General features: G+C 64.3%; 2 protein-coding genes across 2 annotated transcripts; one reads left to right on the top strand and one right to left on the bottom strand.

The window, feature by feature from the left end:
- Positions 1-141: 141 nt before the first annotated feature.
- SELENOM (selenoprotein M) lies at positions 142-1,279 on the top strand (the record flags this gene model as incomplete). The annotated part of the gene is made up of 5 exons (XM_079544059.1): positions 142-246; positions 320-355; positions 424-458; positions 900-978; positions 1,067-1,279. 5 exons carry the CDS (start codon positions 142-144, stop codon positions 1,277-1,279), a joined length of 468 nt encoding a protein of 155 aa, XP_079400185.1.
- Positions 1,280-3,035: 1,756 nt separating this feature from the next.
- On the bottom strand, positions 3,036-21,754 carry SMTN (smoothelin; the record flags this gene model as incomplete). The annotated part of the gene is made up of 21 exons (XM_079543949.1): positions 21,316-21,754; positions 17,525-17,685; positions 17,342-17,435; positions 17,177-17,255; positions 16,787-17,091; positions 15,603-15,699; positions 15,135-15,403; positions 14,885-14,948; positions 13,939-14,031; positions 13,261-13,659; positions 12,416-12,516; positions 10,365-10,481; positions 9,147-9,311; positions 8,947-9,022; positions 8,683-8,847; positions 7,971-8,033; positions 7,753-7,819; positions 7,435-7,605; positions 7,236-7,359; positions 7,004-7,155; positions 3,036-3,186 (listed from the first exon to the last, which is right to left on the bottom strand). The coding sequence occupies exons 1-21, from the start codon at positions 21,364-21,366 to the stop codon at positions 3,036-3,038; spliced, it is 2,964 nt and encodes a 987-aa protein (XP_079400075.1). The 5' UTR covers positions 21,367-21,754.
- Positions 21,755-21,852: the final 98 nt, after the last annotated feature.

Raw genomic sequence — 21,852 nt, 5'->3', positions numbered from 1 at the left:
ACGTCACGGCGGAGGGGCGGAGCCGGAGCACCTGCACCTGCGCGCGGCCGTGAGCGCGCGGCCGCCGGCCGTGCACGCGCGCGGTGCGTGCCCGCGCAGCGCCGCGCATGCGCAGAACGCGGTGTGTCGCGACGTGGCGGGATGCGGCGGGCGGTGCTGGCCGTGCTGCTGCTGCTGGCGGCGGCGGCGACGGCGACGGGGATCGAGCGGCGGCCGCCCCGGGGCTTGGCGAGGGGCAAAGTGGAGGTGGGTGCGGCGCCGGGGGCAGCGCGGGCTGCGACCGGCTGTGGGTGACCGGCTGTGCTGTGTCTGCACGCAGACGTGCGGCGGGTGACGGCTGAGCCGGCTGCCGGAGGTGAGTGTCTAACGGGGACGGGGGGAGCCGAGCCGGGTCTGCCGCGAACCGCGCCGCTCTGCCCGCAGGTGAAAGCCTTCGTCAACCAGGACATCCCGCTGTAGTATCGCCGTGCGACGGGGTGGGGGAAATGGGTCAGGGATGGGGCAAAATTGGGGTGGGAAGGGGCGAAGGGAGGTGGGATGGGAGTGGAGTGGGAATGGAGTGGGATAGGGATGGGGATGGGATGGGGTCGGAGTGGGATGGGGCTGGGAATCGTTGGAACGAGGATGGGGAGGTGTGGGGTGGGGGGGAGACATGCTGGGGGCTGGATGGGACAAGGCGGGGCGGGGTGTAACGGGACGAGGACGGATGTGACGGGATGGGGATGGGATGTGACGGGGGATGGGATGAGCCAGGATGAGGACAAGGGACGGGACGGGATGTGAGCTTGTAGCAGAACGGCACAGGGGTCAGAACAGGGCGTAATTGAGATGGGACGGGAGGAGGATGGGGGGACAGGACTGTCCTGCCTGGCACTGCCACTCCTTAACAAATCACCCAGCCATAACCTGGAGATGAAGCACCTGCCCGGCGCCGATCCTGAGCTCGTGCTGCTTAGCTTCAGATATGAGGAGCTGGAGGTGAGCGGGCTGCACAGCACCGAGCACAGCTGCAGGCTCCAGGGCACCTCGGCTGATGGAGCTACTATGGATCCCTGTCTCTGTGCAGAGAATCCCCCTGAGCGACATGACTCGGGAGGAGATCAACCAGCTGGTGCAGGAGCTGGGCTTCTACCGCAAGGAGACTCCCGAAGCCCCTGTGCCCGAGGAGTTCCAGTTTGCCCCTGCCAAGCCACTGCCCACCCTAATACCCCGCAGAGCTCCTGCAGCTGACAGCAAGACCCTGTCTGAACAGGACAAGAAGGACCACCCAGACCTGTAGTGAGCAGTGCCAGGCGGTGGGAGGCCCTGCAGCCAGTCCTTAGAGCGTGGGGTTGAGGGTGTTTAGGACAGCTCTTCACACACGGCTGGGGAGCATGCCACGGGGTGGTGAGAGTGTGAGCAGGAAGCAGAGAGATGTTCTCTGCTGCTACCTCTGTTGCTTGGTGCTCTGTAGCCTCTGTTCCAAGGGAGCCCTGAACGATGCCAGCCTTGAGCGGAGGCTCCTGAGCACTGTGGACATCGGAGTGAGCCTGTGTGCCTGTCCCTGCCTTCCCCCTGAGCCATGCAGCCCAGACATTTTGGCATGATTGGTAAGGAGAAGGAGAGATCTTTTTGCTCCTTTCCCATGCCTCAAGGTCCAGTCAACTCCTGGCGCTGGACAGCAGTATCCTACCTGCACAGGACAGGATGAAACTCTCAGCAGAAAGCTCCACGTGCTGAGGGCAGATGTATTGAGTCCTGGAGGTGGGACAGCTGCCTCCCAGGAGGGTATGGCTTTACATCACCAGCAAGGCTGCCTCTATCAAGCACACAGTAAAGCCCTTGCCTACCATCAGCTGCACCTTGTCATTTTTCTGGGGCAGTCTCAGTTGGGTGCACATCCATGCTTGCAGGACAGAGGCAGGAGGGGGTTGCAGGGTTGCTATGTAGTTCCTGTGCTGTCCTCACGGCCACGTAAATCAGGCACCAAAGCTTTGGGCACGCTTTGGGAGTAAGGGGTGAGGGTGCTAGCCCAGCTCTGGGCCCTCTGGTCCAGAGCTGAGGGGTCTTGGTGCAGCTGAGGCTGCAAATCCTCCCAGGGAGAGGGGAAGTGGCCCTGCATGCAGTGGAGTGGTTGCTGGAAGGGGTTGGGGAGAAGGACCCGAGGCAGAAGAATCACCCTATAGAATAAACTTTTATTGTCTGGCTGGTGTTGGTACACGTGTCAACGCAGGTGTAGACTGTGATGAAGGGGCGAGTGGCACTGAGCACGAGGTGCCCAGAGCTGGGGAGGAGCGCGGGGGCTGTCTGGTCCTGGCCCTGGCCCCGCGCTCCCTGGGGCCCTCCCCGCTCCCCTCCAGCTCCCCAGCACGGCGGTGCTGCAGGTCCCCGCCGTGGAAGCGCCCTGGGCACGTGTGTGCGGTGGGAAGCAGGGTGTTGGCACAGAGCCGTCCCCAGGGAGGTGGCACCAAGCAGGGACTGTGGTGGGCAGAGAGGCTTCCTTGCAGGTGGCCCAGAACTGTTCTCAGGCCGCCTGGGGAGCAGGGCGCTCTGCCTCCCGGCTGCACCAAAACCAGCAGCGCCCACCTGGGCCCTGGCTTGCAGGGTCCATGGGCTGAGCCACACAGACGCAGACCTGCGCTGGCTCAGGGCCCGAGGGTACTGTGCTGCCCCAGCCTCCCGGGGGAAGCAGGGACCCTGCCCACGTAAAAAGAACTCCTTGAGAATGAATAACTTAACACACTAGAGTATGGCAGAGGGGAGGAGAGCCAAGCTGGCTGCAGGGAGAGTGGCATCCTAGGCACCACCCGCCTGGCACCGTTCTGCCCTGCCCGTACGTTCAGCTGGCAGCCAGCCGGGGCAGAAGCTGACCGAGGAGCTCCAGCAAGGCTGAAGCAACGGGTGACCCAGGAGCCCCAAACTTTGTCCAGCGCCAGCCCCACAGCCTCTCCACCCCCGCTGCCAGCCTCTCCATGGGGCGGCAGCTCCTCCGCACACCAGCGTCCCTGCAGGGAGGGGGCAGTGAGGTGTCGGGCAGCCGCAGGCCGGGGCAGGCTCTAGCACTCTTTCTGCCGCATGCGCATCTCGTGGCGACGCAGGTGGTTGTAGAGGGACTGCACGTAGGTGAAGACGCACTTGGCGTCCGGCTTCTTCCCCATGATCATCATGTCTTCCACCTCCACCAGGGGCACGCAGTCCGCCAGCATCCTGCAAAGACATGGGGCCTCAGCACACCTGCAGGAGGCCACGATGGGGCCGCCAGCGCCAGGCTGCCCCCGGCCTCACTGTGCCCTCAGTGTCTCCAGCCCAGTGTGGCCTGCGAGGCCAGGCAGCCTGCCGGCACTGCTCGCCCCACTGCCTCCACAGTCCCCTGCCACCCATGCCCTGCCCCGCTATTGGGACTCGTAGCCCTCCTAGACCTGCTCCCCCCACCATGAGTGCAGGCTGAGGTCACTGCACTGCGGTGGAGCCACCAGAGCAGCCTCACCCCACGCTGCCCTGCGCTCCCCAACCCCTGGCCATGCTTCCCAGCCTCCCACCCAGCTGCTGGATCACAGCCCGGGGAGGCTGCATTGGGCCTGACTGTGGGCACAACTCTGCCAGAGCCACACAATTTCCAGTGGCTCAGCAATGGCCTATGGCTACCTCATCCAGGAGTCACTACGCTGCCCTGATGCCCGGGCTGGGCACTGAGTCCTGTGCCAGACCCTTTCCCAGCTGCTCTCCACTTTAGGGCCCTCTCCATCATTAAAGCTGGCCTTGGGATGACACTGCTGCTCACTCTGACCCTTGGCTATAAGCACCACCCCTGCCCCACTGCTGCCAGCCTGCACCCCAAGACGTGGCTCCCCAGCTCCATCAGGCCCCAGGTGGCTCCTTGGTCTTTGGGGCCGCTGGCACAGCAGGGGCTGTTGCTGCTGCAGCCAGGCAGGGTGCAGATGGAAGGGAAGGGGCAGCTCCCTCCCTCACACGGCTCTTCAGGTCTTGGGGCTGGCAGGGTTGTCTGGGAGCAGCCCAGTGCTGCTGTCACCTATGAGAGGACAGTGCCCAGAGTTGGAGCAGCCATTGCCAGCGTTGGCTGACAGAGCACAGGCTGTGCTGGCACCAGCACCAAGATCAGGGCTGGGGCTGAGCAGCCTGAAGCTGAGCCTGGGCTTGAGGCTCATGCAGGGGCTGGGGATGGAGCCATCCCTGTTAGGGTCCTGCAGAACCCATAAAGCCTGGCTCCAGGTTTCACTGACACACAGGCTGAGCCAGGCAGGGGCTCACTGGGACAGCTGTGACCGTACTGAGAGCATCAGACACCTTCCACAAAATGCCCCGTCCCTAGCCCTCTCCCCTCATGCCAAGCTGCAAACCCTGGTAGCCCCATCATGTGCTCTGGTGCCCCTGCACAGCCCTTGTAGCAAGGAGCTCCGGGCTGGCACTGGCACAGACACACAGTTGGTGCCAGTCCTTGGGCAGGAAGGCGTGGGTGCAAGGAGCACCCGGATCAAAGAAAGCTGCCTGGCCCCAGGGCTCCTCACAAGTGCTGCAGCCATGCTGGAAGGCTGTAGCCAGCCTGGGAGCTCTGCCTGGGGCCTTGCTCTTTATGCCCCGCTCTCCTGGTTAATGCTGCAGGGCTGGAACTCAGACAGCCATAGAAGCAATGGGCTCTGAGCCTAGGGCCTGGCTGCAGCAGCCTCACTGTATGATGCAGCAGCCCAGGAGGGCATGCTCAGGGCCTTGGGAAAGCACCCGCCTGAGCACAGCAGGTCCCCCGCTACCACCAGCCAGGGGGATGGAAAAGCTAAGGCAGCAGAGGGAGACAGGCTCTGCCCTTATAAAGGCATTGTTTGGGCCTCGGTGTGCTAGTGCAGTGCAGAGCTGGGGGAGAGGAGGCTCCAGTGCCAGCTAGGATGCCCCTGAAAGACAGGCACAAACAGTGCAAGAAGAGGCAGGACTGCAGCCTTGAGTCACACTTTCCAGGCTCCCCTCTCCTGCCCATATATGAGCAGGCAGCACCTCGATGGGAGGGGAGCACCCTGAGCCACGCCTGATCCTGCAGCGCAGCACCGGCCCCTCGGCCCTCCACTGCAGCCAGCAGCCTCTGCGTGCCTGGGACAGGCAGCCTCCAGTACAGAAAAAGGAGGCAGCGAGTGCGGGCAGTGAGGCTGGAGCACCCTGGTGACCAAAGCGGTGTTCCTTGGAATCCAGCTGCTCAGCCCCCTGGGCTGGGATGGGTGAGCGGGAGGAAGGCAGGGAAAAGCCACGGCAGCGCCATTCCTGCTGGCATCAGGCTGGAGAGCCGTGGGCCCTGGGTCCCCTCCACGACCACCTCCTCAGCCCTCGCCCCACGAGCGCTGTTCTGAAAGGAGAGAGGCAGCCAGTCGCCTCCACCCTGCTCCCAGAACGGGACTCGGCCCTCTCCCACCAGTATGCCCCGTTCTCTGCCCCAGCCGCAGCGGCCGCTCCCCGGCCCTCCTGCCAAGCGGTGGGACGCAGGCGGGCGGGTGTGCGGCAGTAGATCGACAGGAAGATTCTCACCATCGCTCCCGGGGGTGAAAATGGGCTACGACTTTTTGGTTTTTACCAGCCCCTTCTGGACCAGGCAGCGATAGAATTCCTGAATGTATGTGTACACACACTTCCAATCTGGCTCGCGCATCCGGACCATGTCCTCCACGTCCAGCAACTGCGGACAGTCTGCGTGCTTCCTGAGGGCAGGGAGAGAGAGGGGCAAGCCAGTGACCGCAGCCCAGTCGGGGAGGGGAGAAAGAGAGAAAACAAGAGACACGGATCAATGCAGTTCCCATTCCCCGGGCAGATGCTGCTCTGCTCTCACATGCTCTGGGGGTGCGCGATGCAGGGCAGGACGGCTCCAGGCGCCGCCGCGCTCCAAGGCCATTCAGTGTGACTTGGGGGGGGGCCAGGGCTCACAAGCAGGGGATGGGAGGGTAGGTGAGCAGTGTGGACAGGCGTGAGGTCAAGAGGGAATGACAGAACGAGACAGAAGAGGGAGTGATGTGTTCTGGCGCGCCCGGTGCTCGGGGAGCGAGTTCCAGAGCGGAGCGGCGCTCTATATAGCTTGTATATAGAGCAGCCAGGAGGGCTGGGCAAGCCCAGCATCCTGCCCAGCTCCGCTTGGAACCGCATGGCACAGCCCTGGTGCAGGAAGCTCAGGAGAAGACGCTCACAAGAGCTGGAGGAGGAGGAAGGACAAGAGGCCACCTGGCTTCCAGGCCGGAGAGATCGATGGCTCTCTCAGTCCACGCACCGGTCCCAATTAAAGCAAAAAGTCTATTAATAGGAGCGCCAAGACCCAGGCACACGGCCCCCTATTCCTGATTGCTCCACTGAACAGCACTGCGGGAGCTGCCGGGAGCTCCCAGCCAGTGCCACCGCACTGAGCACCAGCCGGCTGCCACCTGACAGGCAGGTGGGGATGGGGCCCCTCCGAAACCCACCTGGCCCTGCCCAAGGCGAGGCCAGCAGGGTGCTGGAGGAGAGTAGGAGTGGATGGGAGGAGAGACAGAAGGAAGGAGAGAGGGCCTGGCTTCCAGCCCTCCAGCTGGATGCGCTCCCATCTCTCAGCACCCAGGAAAACCAGAAGCAAAAGGGGAGGGAAGAGACTTGAGAAGCTGCAACGGTGTTTGAGCCCCTACAACCGTGAAGGAGGCACCTGCATGTACAAACCCCACTCCCAGCTGCCCAGGTACTGCACTGTGCATGGCTGGTGCCCTGCCCCACAGAGCCTGCTCTGCCTTTGGCTTTTATGTTCCATGCCCAGGAGACCCAGTCCCATCCCCACCACCTCAGAACAGACTGGGCTGTACTGGCCCACTGCGGCTCTGTACAGCCAAGTCAGCTTTTCCCCAACTTCACTGTGTGACAGAAAGGAGCGATGCGAACGGGCACCGAGCCTCTAGCATGGCCAGCTCCTCCAGAGCCCTGCCTGTGTCCCTGCGCCCAGGCAGCAGGAGAAAGAGCTGTCCTGAGCGTGGGACGTGCCCACAGCCCTTGTGGTAGCACTGGAGTTACGTACTCTGCAGAGGAGAATGCCACCTCGAAGTTGTGACGGCGGTTCTGGGGTGTGAGCTGGCTGTAGTCAAAAGCATCTGGAAAGAAGTTGTGGACCAAAGCACAGAAGGCCATGCCATCGCTCCAGCTGGACGAGAAGTTCTGGATGTCCACGTGCTGCAGGAAAGGAGAGTTACTAAAGGTGCACAGTGACTGGCCCAGCCTTGCCCAAGATTGGGAGAGGAGGCAGCACCGACCTCGTAGCCCCGGGTCTTAGCCCTGCACCAGTCCAGCAACATCTGCTTGATGCTGTTGGCGTTGGGGACACCACAGCTGGAGGAGCGCTGCACAGCTGCACGCGGTGCTGCAGGGTTTGGAGAGCTGAGGGAGAAAACACAGAGGGTCACGCATGTGATGCTTGCTGCCCCAACTGCCCCTTGCCTGGCATGTCCTCACCTCCCGCCCTCCTTCTGCAGCTTCTCAATCATGGCCTTGCGAGCCTGTGAGGTTGATGTCTTGGGCAGGCTCTGAGCTTTCATCAGCTCCTTCTTTTTCTCAGCCTGGCGCCGTTCCAGCGCAGCCAGGCTGCTCTGCCTTGAGGCACTCTCATCCTCCCGGTCAAAGATGCTGCAAGAGACACAGGCAAAGCCTCAGTGCAGAAAAGGAACGTTGTCATTCTCAGCTCCTCATCATCCCTGCAGCTCAAAGAACTCCACGCTCCTAGGACAGAACCAGCACAGCTCAAGATTCCTGGCTGCTGGCATCACCACTCACCTGCCTGTCTTCTTGGAAGATGAGCTGTAGGATGATTTGGTTTGAACAAATGTGCTGCTGCTGCCATCTGCAGAGTAGAAGAAATAGACCTCAGGCAGGAGTCACGGAGCAGCAGAGGAGCTGGGCAGGCTGGGGGATTTGGGGCAGGCTGGGGAAGCTCTGCTATGTGCTCTGCAGCACTAGGGATGCCATTGATAAAAGGCAGCTAAAGCTCTTACTGTCTGATCTCTTCACATAACTCGACTCCATGGTTGTTGTGCGGGAAGTCTTGCTGCCATCATCTGCAGGGGAGAAAGTAAAGGGGGTCAGCTGGGTTAGAGACCAAGTGCTGTGAACTACCCTCATGTCTACACAGCATGGCAGGGAGACATCCAGCATAAGCATGGGGGTGAGACAGAAGCTGTGTGCCCCGAGGCAGCAACCAGGTGGAACGGAGAGGTCAGAGTGATGGAGCAGTGAGGCAGGAAGGCTGGAGCAGCCACAGACAGCTACTGTCAGCTTGAGTCAGGTGGCAGAAGTGTGGATGACAGGAGAGGGCCCACAAGCCCTGTGCCATCCCAATGGGGAACACAGGTCAGGTGGGAAGGCACTAGAGCAGATCCCCTCAGGGCTCAGGCCCCAGGAAGGCTAAAGCAGGAGGCTGACCGAGGAAAGACAGTGAAACCCGGCCCTAAACCAGGGTCTTGCTCTCTGCAGGGTGCAGCTGACCCTGTGTACTATGCTGTCACCTCCCTGCACAGGGAGAGCAACAGAAGATGCCCAGCTCTCTGCTGTCCGCTGCCCTGGGCTCTGCAAAGCCTGGTGCATGCCACAGGCTGGGCTAATGCTGGAAATGCCAGTGGTCTCAACCAGGGCAATCACAGAGAACGGCAGACAGAGAACTCGTGGTGATCCTCAGCAGCAAGCGTGCTTGCAGAGCCCTGCTCTTACTGGACTGGATGAGGCGCTCGGTTTTGGTGACAGTGCTGCGGGCTGAGCCATCGGCTGACTGGGTGCTCTGCGTGGTGGTGGTCTCAGTGTTGTGGCCAGCCCTGCTCACTGTAGCCTGGCTCTTCATCTCCTGCAGCCGCTGGTCCCGTTCCTTCTCCCGCTGGTCTGCAAATGCACACAGGAGATGGTGTCAGCAGCGAGATGCAAGGTCCGTGACCCCACATGGGGAATCAGCACTGCCCCCTCCCAGCAGCTGCCAACTACCTCGCTTGCGCTGGCGCAGCTCCCGCATGGCATTACGGATCAGCCGTCGCTCCTCAAAGTCTGTGGTCTGATCCAGCTGCAGGAGGAAGGGGAGGTCAGCACGGCCCCTCTGCTCTTTTCTCCCACCCAGTTCCAAGCCCCTTTATCTCCAGCCTGGATCTTGCTCTCAGAAGCCCACACCATCACAGTGAAGGACGTACCATCTTATCCAGAACACTCTCATCCTCGATCCTGTTCAGCTCCTCGACATTCAGCTTGCTCTTTTTCTCCACTTCCCTCACTTGGACCTTCTCCATGCCATTGGGCAGCTCCGGCTGCAGCCTCGGTGCCTGGGGCTGCTCCACCACCAGCTCCGGTTCCATCGGCTGCAAGGAGAGCACCGCATGCCTGAGCCTCACCAGCCCGACCGCCCCCTAATGAACCCGATGCTCACCCAGTGCCACAGGCAGCAGGGACTGTGGGGATGCACTGTGTGGTGTAGGAGCTCACGGCTGGTGGTTCGCCGTGGATGTCAGCAGTGACCAACGCAGGCAGAATGCCACATCCCCAACACTCAGCACACCACAGCCCACCCTGCCCCAGGAGGCCCCAGGTGCTCTTGTACCTGCTGCCAAAATGTCTCCAAATTGCAGCCTGCAGACACCCACCACCCACTGCCACGACTAGGGCCTCCGGTGAGGCAGGGGGGGCACCATGCCCGGTGCCCTAAAGCCGGCGAGGTGCTGGCAAAGCCAGTGCACACCATTAGCAGCACAAGGGATTTCCAGGGAATTAAAGGACTTAGCAGAAAGAAGAGCTTGCACAGGAGATCAAGAGCCTCCTCGTCATCTCCGCTCAGGAACTAGGCCAGCTCAGCCCCCGCGGGAGCACGGCCAGGACACCAAGTCCCTTTCAGCACGACCCCCAAGCAATGCGCCGTGGGCAGCTCTCCAGGCCCAGAATAGGGCCTGGAGGCAGCGGGTGGGAGGTGTCGGGCCAAGGCAGCCCCGCTGCACACCTGGCCCCATCTCACACCGCTGCCAGGCGTGAGGGCACGCATTACTGGCACCGGCCGGCTCCCCGGTGGCTCAGCCCAGGGCCAGCAATGCAGCAAAACTCTGGGCGAGAGGAGCAGCACAGAGCCCAGGGCCACCGCAGGGCGAGGTGACGACCGCGAGGCGAACCCACGCAAGGGCCGGGACAGCTGCCCCGCGGCCGGCACGCCAGCAATGCGAAGCAGGCAGGCGCCACTGGCTCGCAGCCCTGCCCGGCACCGGCCTCCCACAGCAGCAGGCTGTGATTGCAGCTGATCCAGCCACACCGCACGCCCATCCCACCCCCAGCCGAGGGTTTCTCCTCGGCCCCGGCACCGTGCCCCCCCCTGTGGGTGCTGCCCAGGACGGAGCAGCCCGGCCGGGCTCGGCTCGGCCCGCACTCACAAAACTGTCGCTCCGGGAGAGGTGCAGGGTCGACTGTTGGCGCGTGCTGGAGAAAGTGGGCGGATGGGCCACCGGGCTGCCGGACTCCTCGGTGCCCTCAAAATGAGCGCAAGGATCCTGTGCTTCCAGAAACAGGGTGCTGAGGTCCTTCTCCGCAGGCTCCGGCGGTGCCAGCCATAGGGCCAGCAGGTCCAGCCGGCGGCCCAGGCGCGCCTGCTCGGCCCGCAGCACCAGGTGCTCCTCCTCCAGATCCCGCAGGGCGCGGGCCAGGGGCTGCACCTGCCGCACGGCCTGCTCCAGCTGCCCCTCCACTGCCCGCCCGAAGGCTTGCAGCTCCCGCCGCAGCTCCTCCAGCTCGGCCGCCCCGGCCTGAGCCAGGTCCTCCAGGCTGTTCCCCGGCATGCTGCCGGCGGGCTCCAGGGCTGCGGGTGCCGCAGCGGGCCCCTCTCAGCTGTCCCCTGCCCTTTATAGGGGCTGCAGGGGCACCACCCCCGGCCGGAGGCCGGCCCGGCTATTCTTGTCGCGGCGCGGCCGGGGGTCCCGTGCAGGGGCGCCGAGGCAGGCGCTGACACTTGGAAGTGTTTCCAGGCCCCACGGGACCAGGTGGCCCAGCAAAGGGGGGCTGCTGCAGGGAATGGGCTCCTGCCTCTGTCTCCGCGGCCTGGCAGCTGCTGCCACCGTGGCCATGCAGCAGCGGGGCTCTGCGAGGCAAGCAGGCAGTAGCAGAGACCCTGCAGGATCCACTCCAGCAGCACTGCTCTGCTGCGTGCAGACAGCCCCTCCTGCACAACTTCCCGCAGCCATCCTGCCCCCGTGGCACCCACCCAGCTCAAAGCACCGCTGCAGGGCAGTGCCACCGGCTGTGACCACGGGTCTCACTTCCCCTTGCTGCACGGAGCCCCATGAGCTCCGCATCTGCCAGCACGCAAGGCACACGCAGCACTCCCAGCAAAAGGCTGCAGCTCCCGGCCCCACACACACCATGGGTCAGACCAACCCCTACCTGGCAGGGCTGAGGGCACCACAGCCCCTTCCTCCTCCTCTTCCTCCTCCTCCCTGCCCGCTCGCAGCACACCTGGAGGTCGTGTCCAGCCCTGGTCCCCAAGCACCCACCCAGTGCCACAACACTGCTAATACCTTAATGAGAGCTGACGGGCTGCAGGGCCAAGCCTGCGTGAGCGCATTAGTGCGGGGCTGTCACCCTCCGTGGGCAGAGAGCTGCACCTTTGGCATGGGCAGCACCTGCTGCAGCCCCACCAGGCTGCATGCTGGTTGAGGTGAGCACCGAGCTGGGCCCACAGCAAGCGAGAAGCACCCTGACCACCACCTTGGCCATGCCCAGAGAAGCAGGCAGGCACTTGGCCCCGTGAGCAAGGCAGCACAGTTCTGGACATCCCAGCTCCTGCCAACACAACTGCACACGCGCACGCTTTGCATTGCCCTAGATGGCCAACAGCAGATAAAAGCCCTTGAAGAGCTGTAAGCACTGCGCTGCCTTCTAGGCACCTCCAGCCCTGCTACCGCAGCACCCAGGGCTGTGTCCTCATCTCCACCCAGATCGGAGCCAGGGGTGGGTGTAACTTTCTTTTTTTTTTTCCAGTTGTCCCCAAGAATCCCCCTGCACCAGGCAGGCACAGCTGGAGAGCACAGAAGGAGGAAGAGGCAGGATCCAGGACAGACTGCAGGGCAGAGCCCCTGAAGCAGGGCCCTAGAGATGCTCCCGAGCCCCATGGCCAAGCTTCATTCCCAGAACGGAAAACACAGGGCTAGATAGCAGTGGGTTTCCCTGAGCTGCCACAACCCTACGAGGTATCTGAGAGCAAAGGGGGAGACCCACAAAACTTGCCCCTTACCCACCCCCTTCTCTAAACATCTCTACACACTGTGGCACAGGGGGGGCTCACCTGGACAAAGATGTGGGTTTACACACAGGCCCTGGGGGCTCCCCTATCCACACAACAGAGCCCCCCAACCGAGCTGCCGGCACCGAGCACCTGCCTCGATGCACGGGGCTGCTCCCACCCCACACCCAGGGCCCTGAGCACACTCACTTTGACGACATTGCTGCTGGTGGTGATGCTGCAGATGCCGCCGGTGCTGCTGGGGATGGCGGTGATGCGGATGGGAGTGCTCCTCAGCCCCAGGGTGAGCTCTGCAAAGGAAGCCGCGGGCACTCGGGGAGCGCTCCAGCCCGACAGGCTCAGCCCTGTGCCCGCAGATGGGGAGAGGCACCGGCTCCGGCGCATCCTGCTCCTGCAGCAGAGCTCTGAGCTCTGGTGCGCAGAAGAGGGCTGCGGGGACGTCTAAAGCATGTGGGAGCTGCTGCGTCAAGGGGGAGCCAGGCCCCCCCAGCATGCCTTCACCCCTAAGATGGACACTTCCCGCAGCTCTCCAGGGGGAGCCAAGACCTCCCGGTGTGAGGGACAGCCCCGGAGAGCGCACAGAGGCATTCTGTCCTGATACGGGCAGGCAGGGCTGTGTGGCACACAGGGGCAGCAGCGGGGATGGCACTTTGCACGATGCCCGTGCCAGCACAGAGGCGGGTCTGTGGGGATAGGGCAAGAGCACGGGGCTGTGCTGTGCTCTGGGGCTGGGCTGCAGAGCCAGGAGGGGACAAGGCTGTGGGATTGGAGGATGGACTGTGGGGTAGGAGGGAGCACCTGGATAGGGACAAGTTTTGGAGCCAAAGGGCGAGGGCTGCCACGCTCCCGCCCTTTTGCAGAGCCCACGCCGGGCCCCCAGCATCCCACATCCCACCACTGCTCCCCCACCTGCCTGTCCTGCAGCACCCACCATACATCCAGCCGTCCAACGCCCCGCCGGGCGCCAACCCTCCCTGCCGTCCCCTGGGTGCCCACCGTCCCCACTGTCCCCGTGCCCCCCGCCCGGTGCCCACCTGCCCGCTGGCTGCCGGGGGCGGCCACGATGCGGGGCGTGACGGACTGCGTGTGGGGCTGCACGCGCCCATCCTTGATCTCGATGGTGAAGTACGTCTTCATGCCGTCGTGGGCGGCGGTGGGGCCGGTACCGGCGGGGCGGGGGCCGGCGGGCGGCGGGCGCTGCTCTGCTCCTCCGCCACCGGCTCCCCTCGCGTTTTGATCGGGGCCCGGCGGGGCCGTGCGAGGCCCCCGTTGCCATTGGCCGGGTCCGGCCCGCCCCGCAGCGCCGCCCGCCCCCTCGGGGCCGCCCGCCGCCGCCCGCTGCCGCCCCGCGGTGCCCACCGAGGTCGCGCCCGAAGGGGTGAAGCGCTGCGCGCGTTCCCGCACCGACGAGGAGCGCTGCACGGGGCTCGGCTCTGCGGGGGACGGAGCAGCCGGGTCAGATGGGTGCCACGCCGAGTGCACGCCGTGCACGCAGCCCGGGCGCCCCGCGATGCGCGCTGCCCCCCAGCCTCCCCGCAGTGCATGCTATCCCTGCAGTGCATGCCGTCCCCACAGTGCATGCCGTCCCCACGCATGCCGCCCACAGGGATGCTGCCCCCCCGGGTGCCCGGCAGCTCTCTGAGCTTCTGCCTGTCCACGCACACACGGGTGGGAGCCCCAAATGGAGCACAGCAGTCACCATGTGCCCTCACCTGCGTGGCCTTGTGGGCACGGCGAGGACGGCGTTTGCTCCCAGCGCTGAGTGTTGAGGCGTGATGGGGTCCGCGCCGTGCTCTGGGTGGGTGCTGTCAGCCGGGAAGGGACAGGCCATGTCCGTGTGCAAGGAATGAGATGGAGGGAGCAGAGAGTGAGCACTGAACGAAGCAGGGAGGTCAGCTCTCCCCAGTGTCACCCATGTCCCTGGAGCTCAGTGCACCCCACAGAGCACAGGAGGGTGACGGAGGAACACGGGCTGTGCGATTATCCCGGCTCCCATGGGACCCCAGCAGGGCAGGGCCAGGCTCCATGGCATGCAGGAGGGAGCCGAGCTGCTCAGCTGCCCCTGCTCTGCCCCAGGGCAGCAGGGCTCAGCCCTTCCCCAGCCACCAGGCCTGATCTTGTGCCACACTGAAGGCTCCCTGCAGAGCCATGACCTGAGGGTTGTGCTGATTGCCCACAGCTGCAAGCTCCCATTTGGCCTTATTTCCTCCTGGCACAGGAGAAGGGAAACGCTTTCCCAACAGCAGCATAAGGGCATCAATTGCCCAACACAATCTCTCTGGGCTGCCAAGAGCACCCGGCCAGGCACGGAGGGCCCAGAGCAGCGCACAGCCCCCGGCCAGGCCAGCAAGCACAGCCCGGGGGGGCCAGGGCTGGACCGGTGCTCAGCTCCAGCCTTATTGGGACAAAGAATGCAAAAGGCCGAGGTTTGCTGCATGCACAGATTCCCTTTCATGGCCCTGCAGCAGCCCGGCCGGTAGCTGGGGGACTTGTAAACACTGTGCCTGCCACCCCACTGCCTGGCCCAGGCCTGAGCAGGCCATGAGCCCAATCAGGCGCTGCATCCCCATCCCCAGAGGTCCGTCCTGCCCCACACGGGGCAGTGCATCCCCCTGGGCTCACAAGGGATGGCCTGGGGGTGCCTGGGGCAGCCCTTACCCGCTGGCTTCTCCTGTGGCATCGCAGCCTTCCCAGACACCTGGCCTCGCACGCAGATGACAAACTGCAGGGGGGAAAGGGGCAGCACGGTGAGTTGGGGAGCTGGCAAAATCTGACCTACGCAGCTCAGAGGGGCAAGCACCGTGACAGGCCATGTGCCACGTGAGGCACGGCACCTCCAGCCCCACGCGGAGAATTTGGGGCTGCGGTCTGGGTGGCTCCAGCACCCATCAATGCAGTGTTCCCATACCTGGCCACTCTGAGTGACAGCGCAGGGCTGTGTTGGGCCGTCCTGCTCCGCCTGGCGGCTCTGCCTTGTGCTGCACGGAGCCTCTGCTGGCTCCACGTTGGGCTCCTGCACAGGACAGGGGCTGCCAGATCCCTCCTCCTGGTACTGCAGCTCACACTCAGATGCCCGCTTGGTGTGCAGCTCCACTTCTGCGGTTTGCTCTCCGGGCTGTGGGGCTGCAGTGGGCTCCAGGGCTGGGTGCAGGTCCAGGAGCACCGGGGTCCCTGAGGCTGTGGCTGCAGGACAGATCAGAGGCTCTGTACAGCATCTCCACTCCTGCGGCCCCAGCCCAGCACCTGGCTTCCAGCTCAGGCTTTTCAGGAGACCCACTGCAGCCCCTCCATCTTCCTGTTCTCTCTCAAACTTCACTTCCTCCTGCCCTCCCAAGCTCTGCTCTTCCCCTGGAATGTGTTGCAGACATGGACCTACCCTGGACAGGGGGTTTCTGGGGTTCTTTCAGTTGCTGGCTATTCAGGTCCTGCAGTTCAGCTTGCCTGCACTCCTGCTCCTCCTCCTGCTCATGGGCCTGGAAGAAAGCAGAGGTGAGAGCCCAGACAGCCCCACTGCTGCCTCCACCCCACTGCATCCAGGCACATCCTCATGCAAGGTGGGTCAGAATGCCACTTCCAGCAGCGCTGTTCCATCCTGCCACCTGGCCAGGGACATGCTGCAGATTGCAGCCTCCCCCTGTGCCATCCCCATGCTGCAGGGCAAGGAGTGAGACTTCATCAAACACAGCAGTTCACACCCTGCACCAGGGTTACTGCAGAAGGCTGCTAGGAGATAAGTATTCTGGAGAGGTGGCATGGTACTACAAAGAGGCAAGTGGAATCACCTGCCCAGGGCAACGTGGGCTGAGATCCCGGTGTAACTACAGGAAGGAGGGAGGCAGAGAGGGGAATACAGCCAAGGGATGCATGGGGGAAACCAGTGCCAAAATGGTCTCTGCTTAAGGAAATGCTTTAGCTTTTGGATGAATTGTCCAGGTGAGGTGAGATGGGCTGTCTAATCAGAAAACACAGACAGCTGTATGCTCGGGGTGCCGCAGTGCCAGCAGATGCTGACCAGGAAGGAAGTGGCACAGGGTCACCTTCCCTTCCCCTGCCACCAGCCTTATACAGGCCCTGAGGGAGGCAGATGGAAAAGCTGGGCTGAACAGAGGCAGCCTGGGGGTCAAACCACTGCTTGTCCCTTCCCCACCTTCTCTCCCATGTGGAAGCCCTGTGCTGTGTCCTTGGGAGGACACTCAACCACCACAAAGCAGCCATGTCCTGCAAGGCCATCACTGCTAGGCAGGGAGCTTGGGCTTGCACCCACCACTCTCAGCCCTGCCCCTGCTCCACCAGCTCATCCATCGTTACCGGGCAGCAGCTTAGTCCTGGAGCAGGACCAATCCCTTCAAAGGCTAGCAGGGAGCCCTCACGCAGCCCATGTCGGTGTCTTGAGCACAGCCACATCCCCACATCCCGACAGACCTCTGCTCCACCACCAGTGTCACCCACCACAGTCCCCTAAGGCAGGTAAGTCACACACGCACAGGGATTTGTGCCCCCAGGAGGCTGGCACAAGCAAAGGACTCAGCAATTCCCAGTAGCACCCCCACCAGCACTCACCACAGAGCGTTCAGGCTCCTCAGCAGTCAGCCTGTCTGCATCCCCCCTATGGCTGCTCTCCTCCGTCCTGGTCAGCACCGGCTGTTCAGCATCGCCCCTTCGGCTGCTCTCCACGGGCTCTGTGCTGCTCTCCACACTCACCACGGCCGGCAGCTCAGAGCCTGCCCTCTGGGAGCTCTCCCCGTTCCTGACCAGGGCTGCCGTTTCAGCATCATCTCTCCTGCTGCGTTCTGCACGTGCGGGCACGGCTGCGGGCTCAGCGCCATCCCTGCGGCTGCTCTGCACGTTCCCAGCCAGGGCTGCAGCTGGGTGGAAGCAATAAGGTAAAGTTCAGGAAGGAGCTGGGCGCATCCCAGCATCTGCAGGGCAGCCCAGGCACAGAGACCTCACCTTCAATCTCCTCAGCCCGCAGCTTGCGGATGGCGGCGCGGATCAGCTTGCGCTCCTCGTACTCGCTGGCTGCCCGCAGCTGCGGAGGGCAGAGCCAGGAGTGAGGCACAGCGAGGGCTCGGTGGCACTCAGCTCCCTCGTGCCACCCCGCCGTCAGGCACTCACCAGCTTTGTCAGCTCCTCCACATCGGTGATGGACTCAAGTTCCCGGGACAGCGAAGCGAGGGCCTTCTGCTGCTCCTCCTCCAGCTGCTGGGACCTGCGCCGAAGCCAGGGGTGAGAGCCGCACGGGGGCCAAGTCCCACACGGCCAACGGTGCCGGGGTCCTGCCGTGCCGCAGGTACTCACCGCAGCCAGTTCTCCTTGTTGTCCTGCCGGTGGCTGCCACGCTCGGTGCGGAAGCGTTTGGAGGCCAGCGCCTCCTCGTCCCGCTCCAGCTCCTGCCGCTGCAGCTCCCGGATGGCTGAGCGGATGCGGCGCCGCTCGGCGAGGTCCAGCGTCGCCTCCAGCTGGGAGGACAGGGCAGGGCTGGGCGCTGGGCACAATGGGGCCGTCTGTCCCGTGCTGCCCACGCGCCTGGCGCACACTGCCTGGCACTGTCTGCCCCCGCTCCGGGGGACGAGGGGTGGCCCAACCCCGGCGTGGGATGGGACGTGAGGTCGGCCAGAGCTGGACATCGCCTCGGGGAGCGGGCACAGCACCCGGCACTGCAGCAGCCCACGGGGGGCTTCCCCTCCTCCAGAGCAGAGCCGCAGCGTGAGCTGTGCCAGCAGCCTGCGCTCAGAGCAGCCCCTGCACAAAGCAGGTACAGCTCTGCTGCGGGACACCAGGCCCTGCCCAAGCACTGGCTCACAGCGAGCGAACCGGGAAAACGATTTCCCATGGAGCTTGTTAAAAATAAACCCAGTGACCTGCAGCAGCTGCTGTCAGCATCAGGGCCTGGCATGCTGGGAGCAGCAGCGGCCGCACCGAAGGGCGAAGGCAGCAGTCCTCTTTCTCACGTTCCCACAGGACACCGCCAGGCCAAACAACTGGTCACTGAGCTCCAGGTCACAGCGGGGCCAGAAGCACAGCTCTTGTCCCCAGGCATGCAACAAGCTGGGGGAGGCTGCAGCCCGCTGCAGACCCGTGGCACACACTGCATCTGCTGACACAGCCCATCCCTGCAAAGCCACCGATACCCATCTGGGAGCAGGGGAGCAGCAATTTTCACACTGCCACCCCCAGGGACACCTTCCCATGTGGGTCAGCTCCCACTGGGCAGCAGTGTTGGAAATGAGGATCACTGTCATCAGGGGTTGCGGCTTAAAGCAAACATGCTCCCTCCCACGTCCCTCCCAGCACCCGCTGTCGTGCAGTGATATCAGCATCCCATATCAGCATCCTGCAGCAGTGCGAGCATCCGCCTCCTGGGGACAGAGCCGGGGGCTGCAGCCCTGTGCCACGTGCTGCAGGGTGTGAGCTCTCATCCGGAGTCACAGCCTTTGCAACAGAACAGCCCTTTCCCTGCTGGCTCAGCACACAGCAGGGTCCTGGAGCACAGCACTGGTGAGCTCAGCACCACGGAGCCATAAGGCCAGGCATGTGAACAGCCCCAGCCCACCCTCACAGCCCTGCATGGCATCCCTGGGGTGGGAGAAGCCTCTGCCCTAGCAGACAGCACAGGAGAGGCCCAAGGCCACAGCAAGAGGCCCTGGGGCCACCCCATCTTGCAGCAATCCCTGCTCCTGTGTGCACAGAAGGTCCTGAGGCAGCAGCAGAGCCCCAGGCAGTGCTGGGCAGAGCTGCCATCTGAACACCCACAGCCTCCCGAGGGACTTCTGCAATGGGCCGGGAGGATGGAAAGGAGGCAACAAGGCGCTCTGCAGCTGTGTAAAGGCCTTTAGGGCACAAAACCACTCCTCCACCCCACGCTGGGAGGCCGAGGCCCTGACCATTTGCTAAACAAACTGCCGACTGCGTGCTCTGCAGCTCCGGCACCCGACACGGGAGCTCTGAGCCTCGTGGCCAGGGTGCGAAAGGAGCAGCGTGGAGGGAGGGAAGAAGAACCAGGGTCTGCCCTTCCCATGGGCATCTGCTGGATGGGGTCTGACCTACCCGGGGTCCCGGAGGGTTCAGCCTTTCCTCTGCAGGAGAGATGGCGGTAGGGCAGCAGGAGCCCTGTCCCAAGCCCACGTCAGCATGGAGCCAGCGCACGGCAAACGCACGGCTCATGGGGCAACGTGCCGGAAACCACAGCGAGAGCCAGAGCTGGAAGGGGCCGCAGGGCCCTGCAGTGACAAGCCCTGAGCTCGGCACATGCCAGGGCCCCACGGGCCCTGCCCAGCCCGCAGTAAATTAATGGTTGTGAGCAAACGCCCGCCTCGTCCCACACAAAGTGGCTTTGTGAGGAGGGTGCTGGCAAACCACCACGAGCTGCTTTCCTGGTGATGCCCGAGCATGGCAGCACTCAGCCTTGCCTCAGCTCAGGGCAGGTCCACCAGCAGAGGGCCATAATTAGCTCTAATTAGCCCAGGCTTTCCATCCAGCTCTAGGATAGGCGGCGCACAGAGGGGCGCTGAGCAGCCGGAGCGTGGCCGCAGGGAAACTCAGCGCTGGGGAAAAGAGCCAGAGCAGCATCCCCATCGCTGCCGGCCAGGATGAGCCCCACAGCAGCACCTGCCCCTCACCGCTGCGGGGAGCCAGAGCCCGCTCCGGGCTGCCCTCAGGTCCCACACGGTGGCACCCCGGGGACATCAGCGAGCTGCTGGGAGTTCAGCCACTGGGAGAAAGGAGGAGGAGAACAAGGAACCGAGGGATGGGGAGAGAGAAGAGCAGGGAGGAAGCGGCGGCAGAGGCAGGCAGTTTTCCCTTATATGGGCTAATCCTCTTCCAGCTAAGCGGAGCCAAAACCTAACCAAAAAAAAATTCCTTCCCCGGCTCACGTCAGCCCGGAGCAGGCTTCCTCCAGCTGGGCACAGGGAGAGCTGCGGGCAGCCGTGGGGTGAGGCCATTCGGGGACAGGGGAACATCATCTACAGAGACCCAGGGCTGCAATAGGATGGAGAGAAGCAGCACACATCAGTGCAGTGCCGGAGTGCTGTGCAGCCCCACGAGTTCAGGCTCTCCCCGGACACCTGCACAGCCAGCCAGCAGCACCCGCATGCAGCCCGCTGCGGTGGGAAAGGATGAGGAGGTGTGAAGCACCCTGTGGTCAAACGGGGACAGCCCCACGGAGAAGCACTGCCTCATTTTCAGCTCCCTGAGGCCTCAGGTGGAAAGCAGAGAGCCAAGAGAAACCCCGAGCACCCATCCCCACAGCTCCAGGGCTGAAGATGGGTTTGTGAGCCTGCACTCACAGCGGACTGAGGACAGCTGGGAGCTGCGGGCTGCACGGACCCTGTGCTGACCTCCGCGCTGTCCCAGCGGCACCCCGACCCTTTCCTGTTCCCCGCGGACGTTCTTTCCGAGTTGACTCAGCTTCCTGCCGCTCTCCATTCCCCAAACAGCCCGTGGAGCCGGCGCGGGGCTCAGCGCACGGAAGCGGGCAGGCGGCCGAGCGGCACCGAAGCGGGCGGCACGCCGGGTGGCAGCTCACGTCCCAAAGCAGCTTCCCAGCGCGGATCCCCGGGTGGGTAGAAGCCCACTCCCGCACGAGGAGAGATCCACGGCCCACGAGAGCACCCATCCCGGGCCGGTCGCAACAACGCAGCCAAGGTGTTGGCACGGAGCGGGGCGGGCAGGAAGCTGCTCCGGGAGCGCCGAGATGCCCGCAGGAAGCAGGTGGCCGGGGAGGGCTCGGCTGCTGGAGCCGGGCCAGCGGGAAGCGGAGACCCGGGGCGCGCGTGGCAGATGGCGGGCATCGCGTCCCGCCCGGCACCGCACAGCGAGCCGTGCCGGCAGCGGGGAACCGCCGGCCGAGGGGACGGAGCCGACGGACGGATGTCAGTCCGAGAAGAGCGGGCAAAGGGGCACAGCCGGAAGAGCGCCGAGGGAGCGCCCGGAGCTCCCCCCGCGGTCCCGCAGCAGCTCCCCGCAGCAGCCCCGCTCTCTGCCCGGCCCGAGGGCACCGGCACCACGCCGCAGCGGGAGCGGTGCCGCCTGCGGGCGCATCGAGCGTTCCTCCCACCCTCCCCCCGTCCCGCGGTGCGGGCACTCACCAGCTTTCTCAGCGCGCCCTCGTCCATACCCTGCAGGCTCTCCTGGGACATCTTGCCCGCCCGCTGCCCCCCGCGAGGCTCCGGGTCCCGTCCGCTCCCGATTCAGCACCGGGCCGGGCCCGCTCCCGCAGCCCCGCGCAGTCCCGCTCCCGCCCGGCCCGGCCCCGCGCCGCCCCGCCCGCGCCCACCGCCGCCATTGGTTCTCCGCTCCGGGCGGGACGGCCCCGACCGGTCCCGCCGTCCCGCCCCGTCCCCGCCTCGGTACGGCCGCCCCCGGAGGGTGGGGAGCGGTGGGGAGCGGGCCCGGCTTCCCCCCGCGGTCCGGCAGCCCCCGGTGAGGCCCCCGAGGTGCGGAGCCCCGGCTGGGCACGGGCTGCTCGATCTCGGCGAAGTTTGTTTGTGTAAAAGGAAACTTTTGTTCGGAATTAGAAACCGACGGCAGAGAGACATCACGGAAATATTTCCGTCCGACTCGGGCTTTCAGCAGAAAAAAAAAAAAAAACAAGCCAAATTTGGCTGTAAATGTGCCCGGAGCTT

Source organism: Tetrao urogallus (assembly GCF_951394365.1).
Source record: "Tetrao urogallus genome assembly, chromosome: 17".
NCBI classification, from domain to species: domain Eukaryota; kingdom Metazoa; phylum Chordata; class Aves; order Galliformes; family Phasianidae; genus Tetrao; species Tetrao urogallus.
This window is presented reverse-complemented; position numbering and strand designations above follow the sequence as displayed.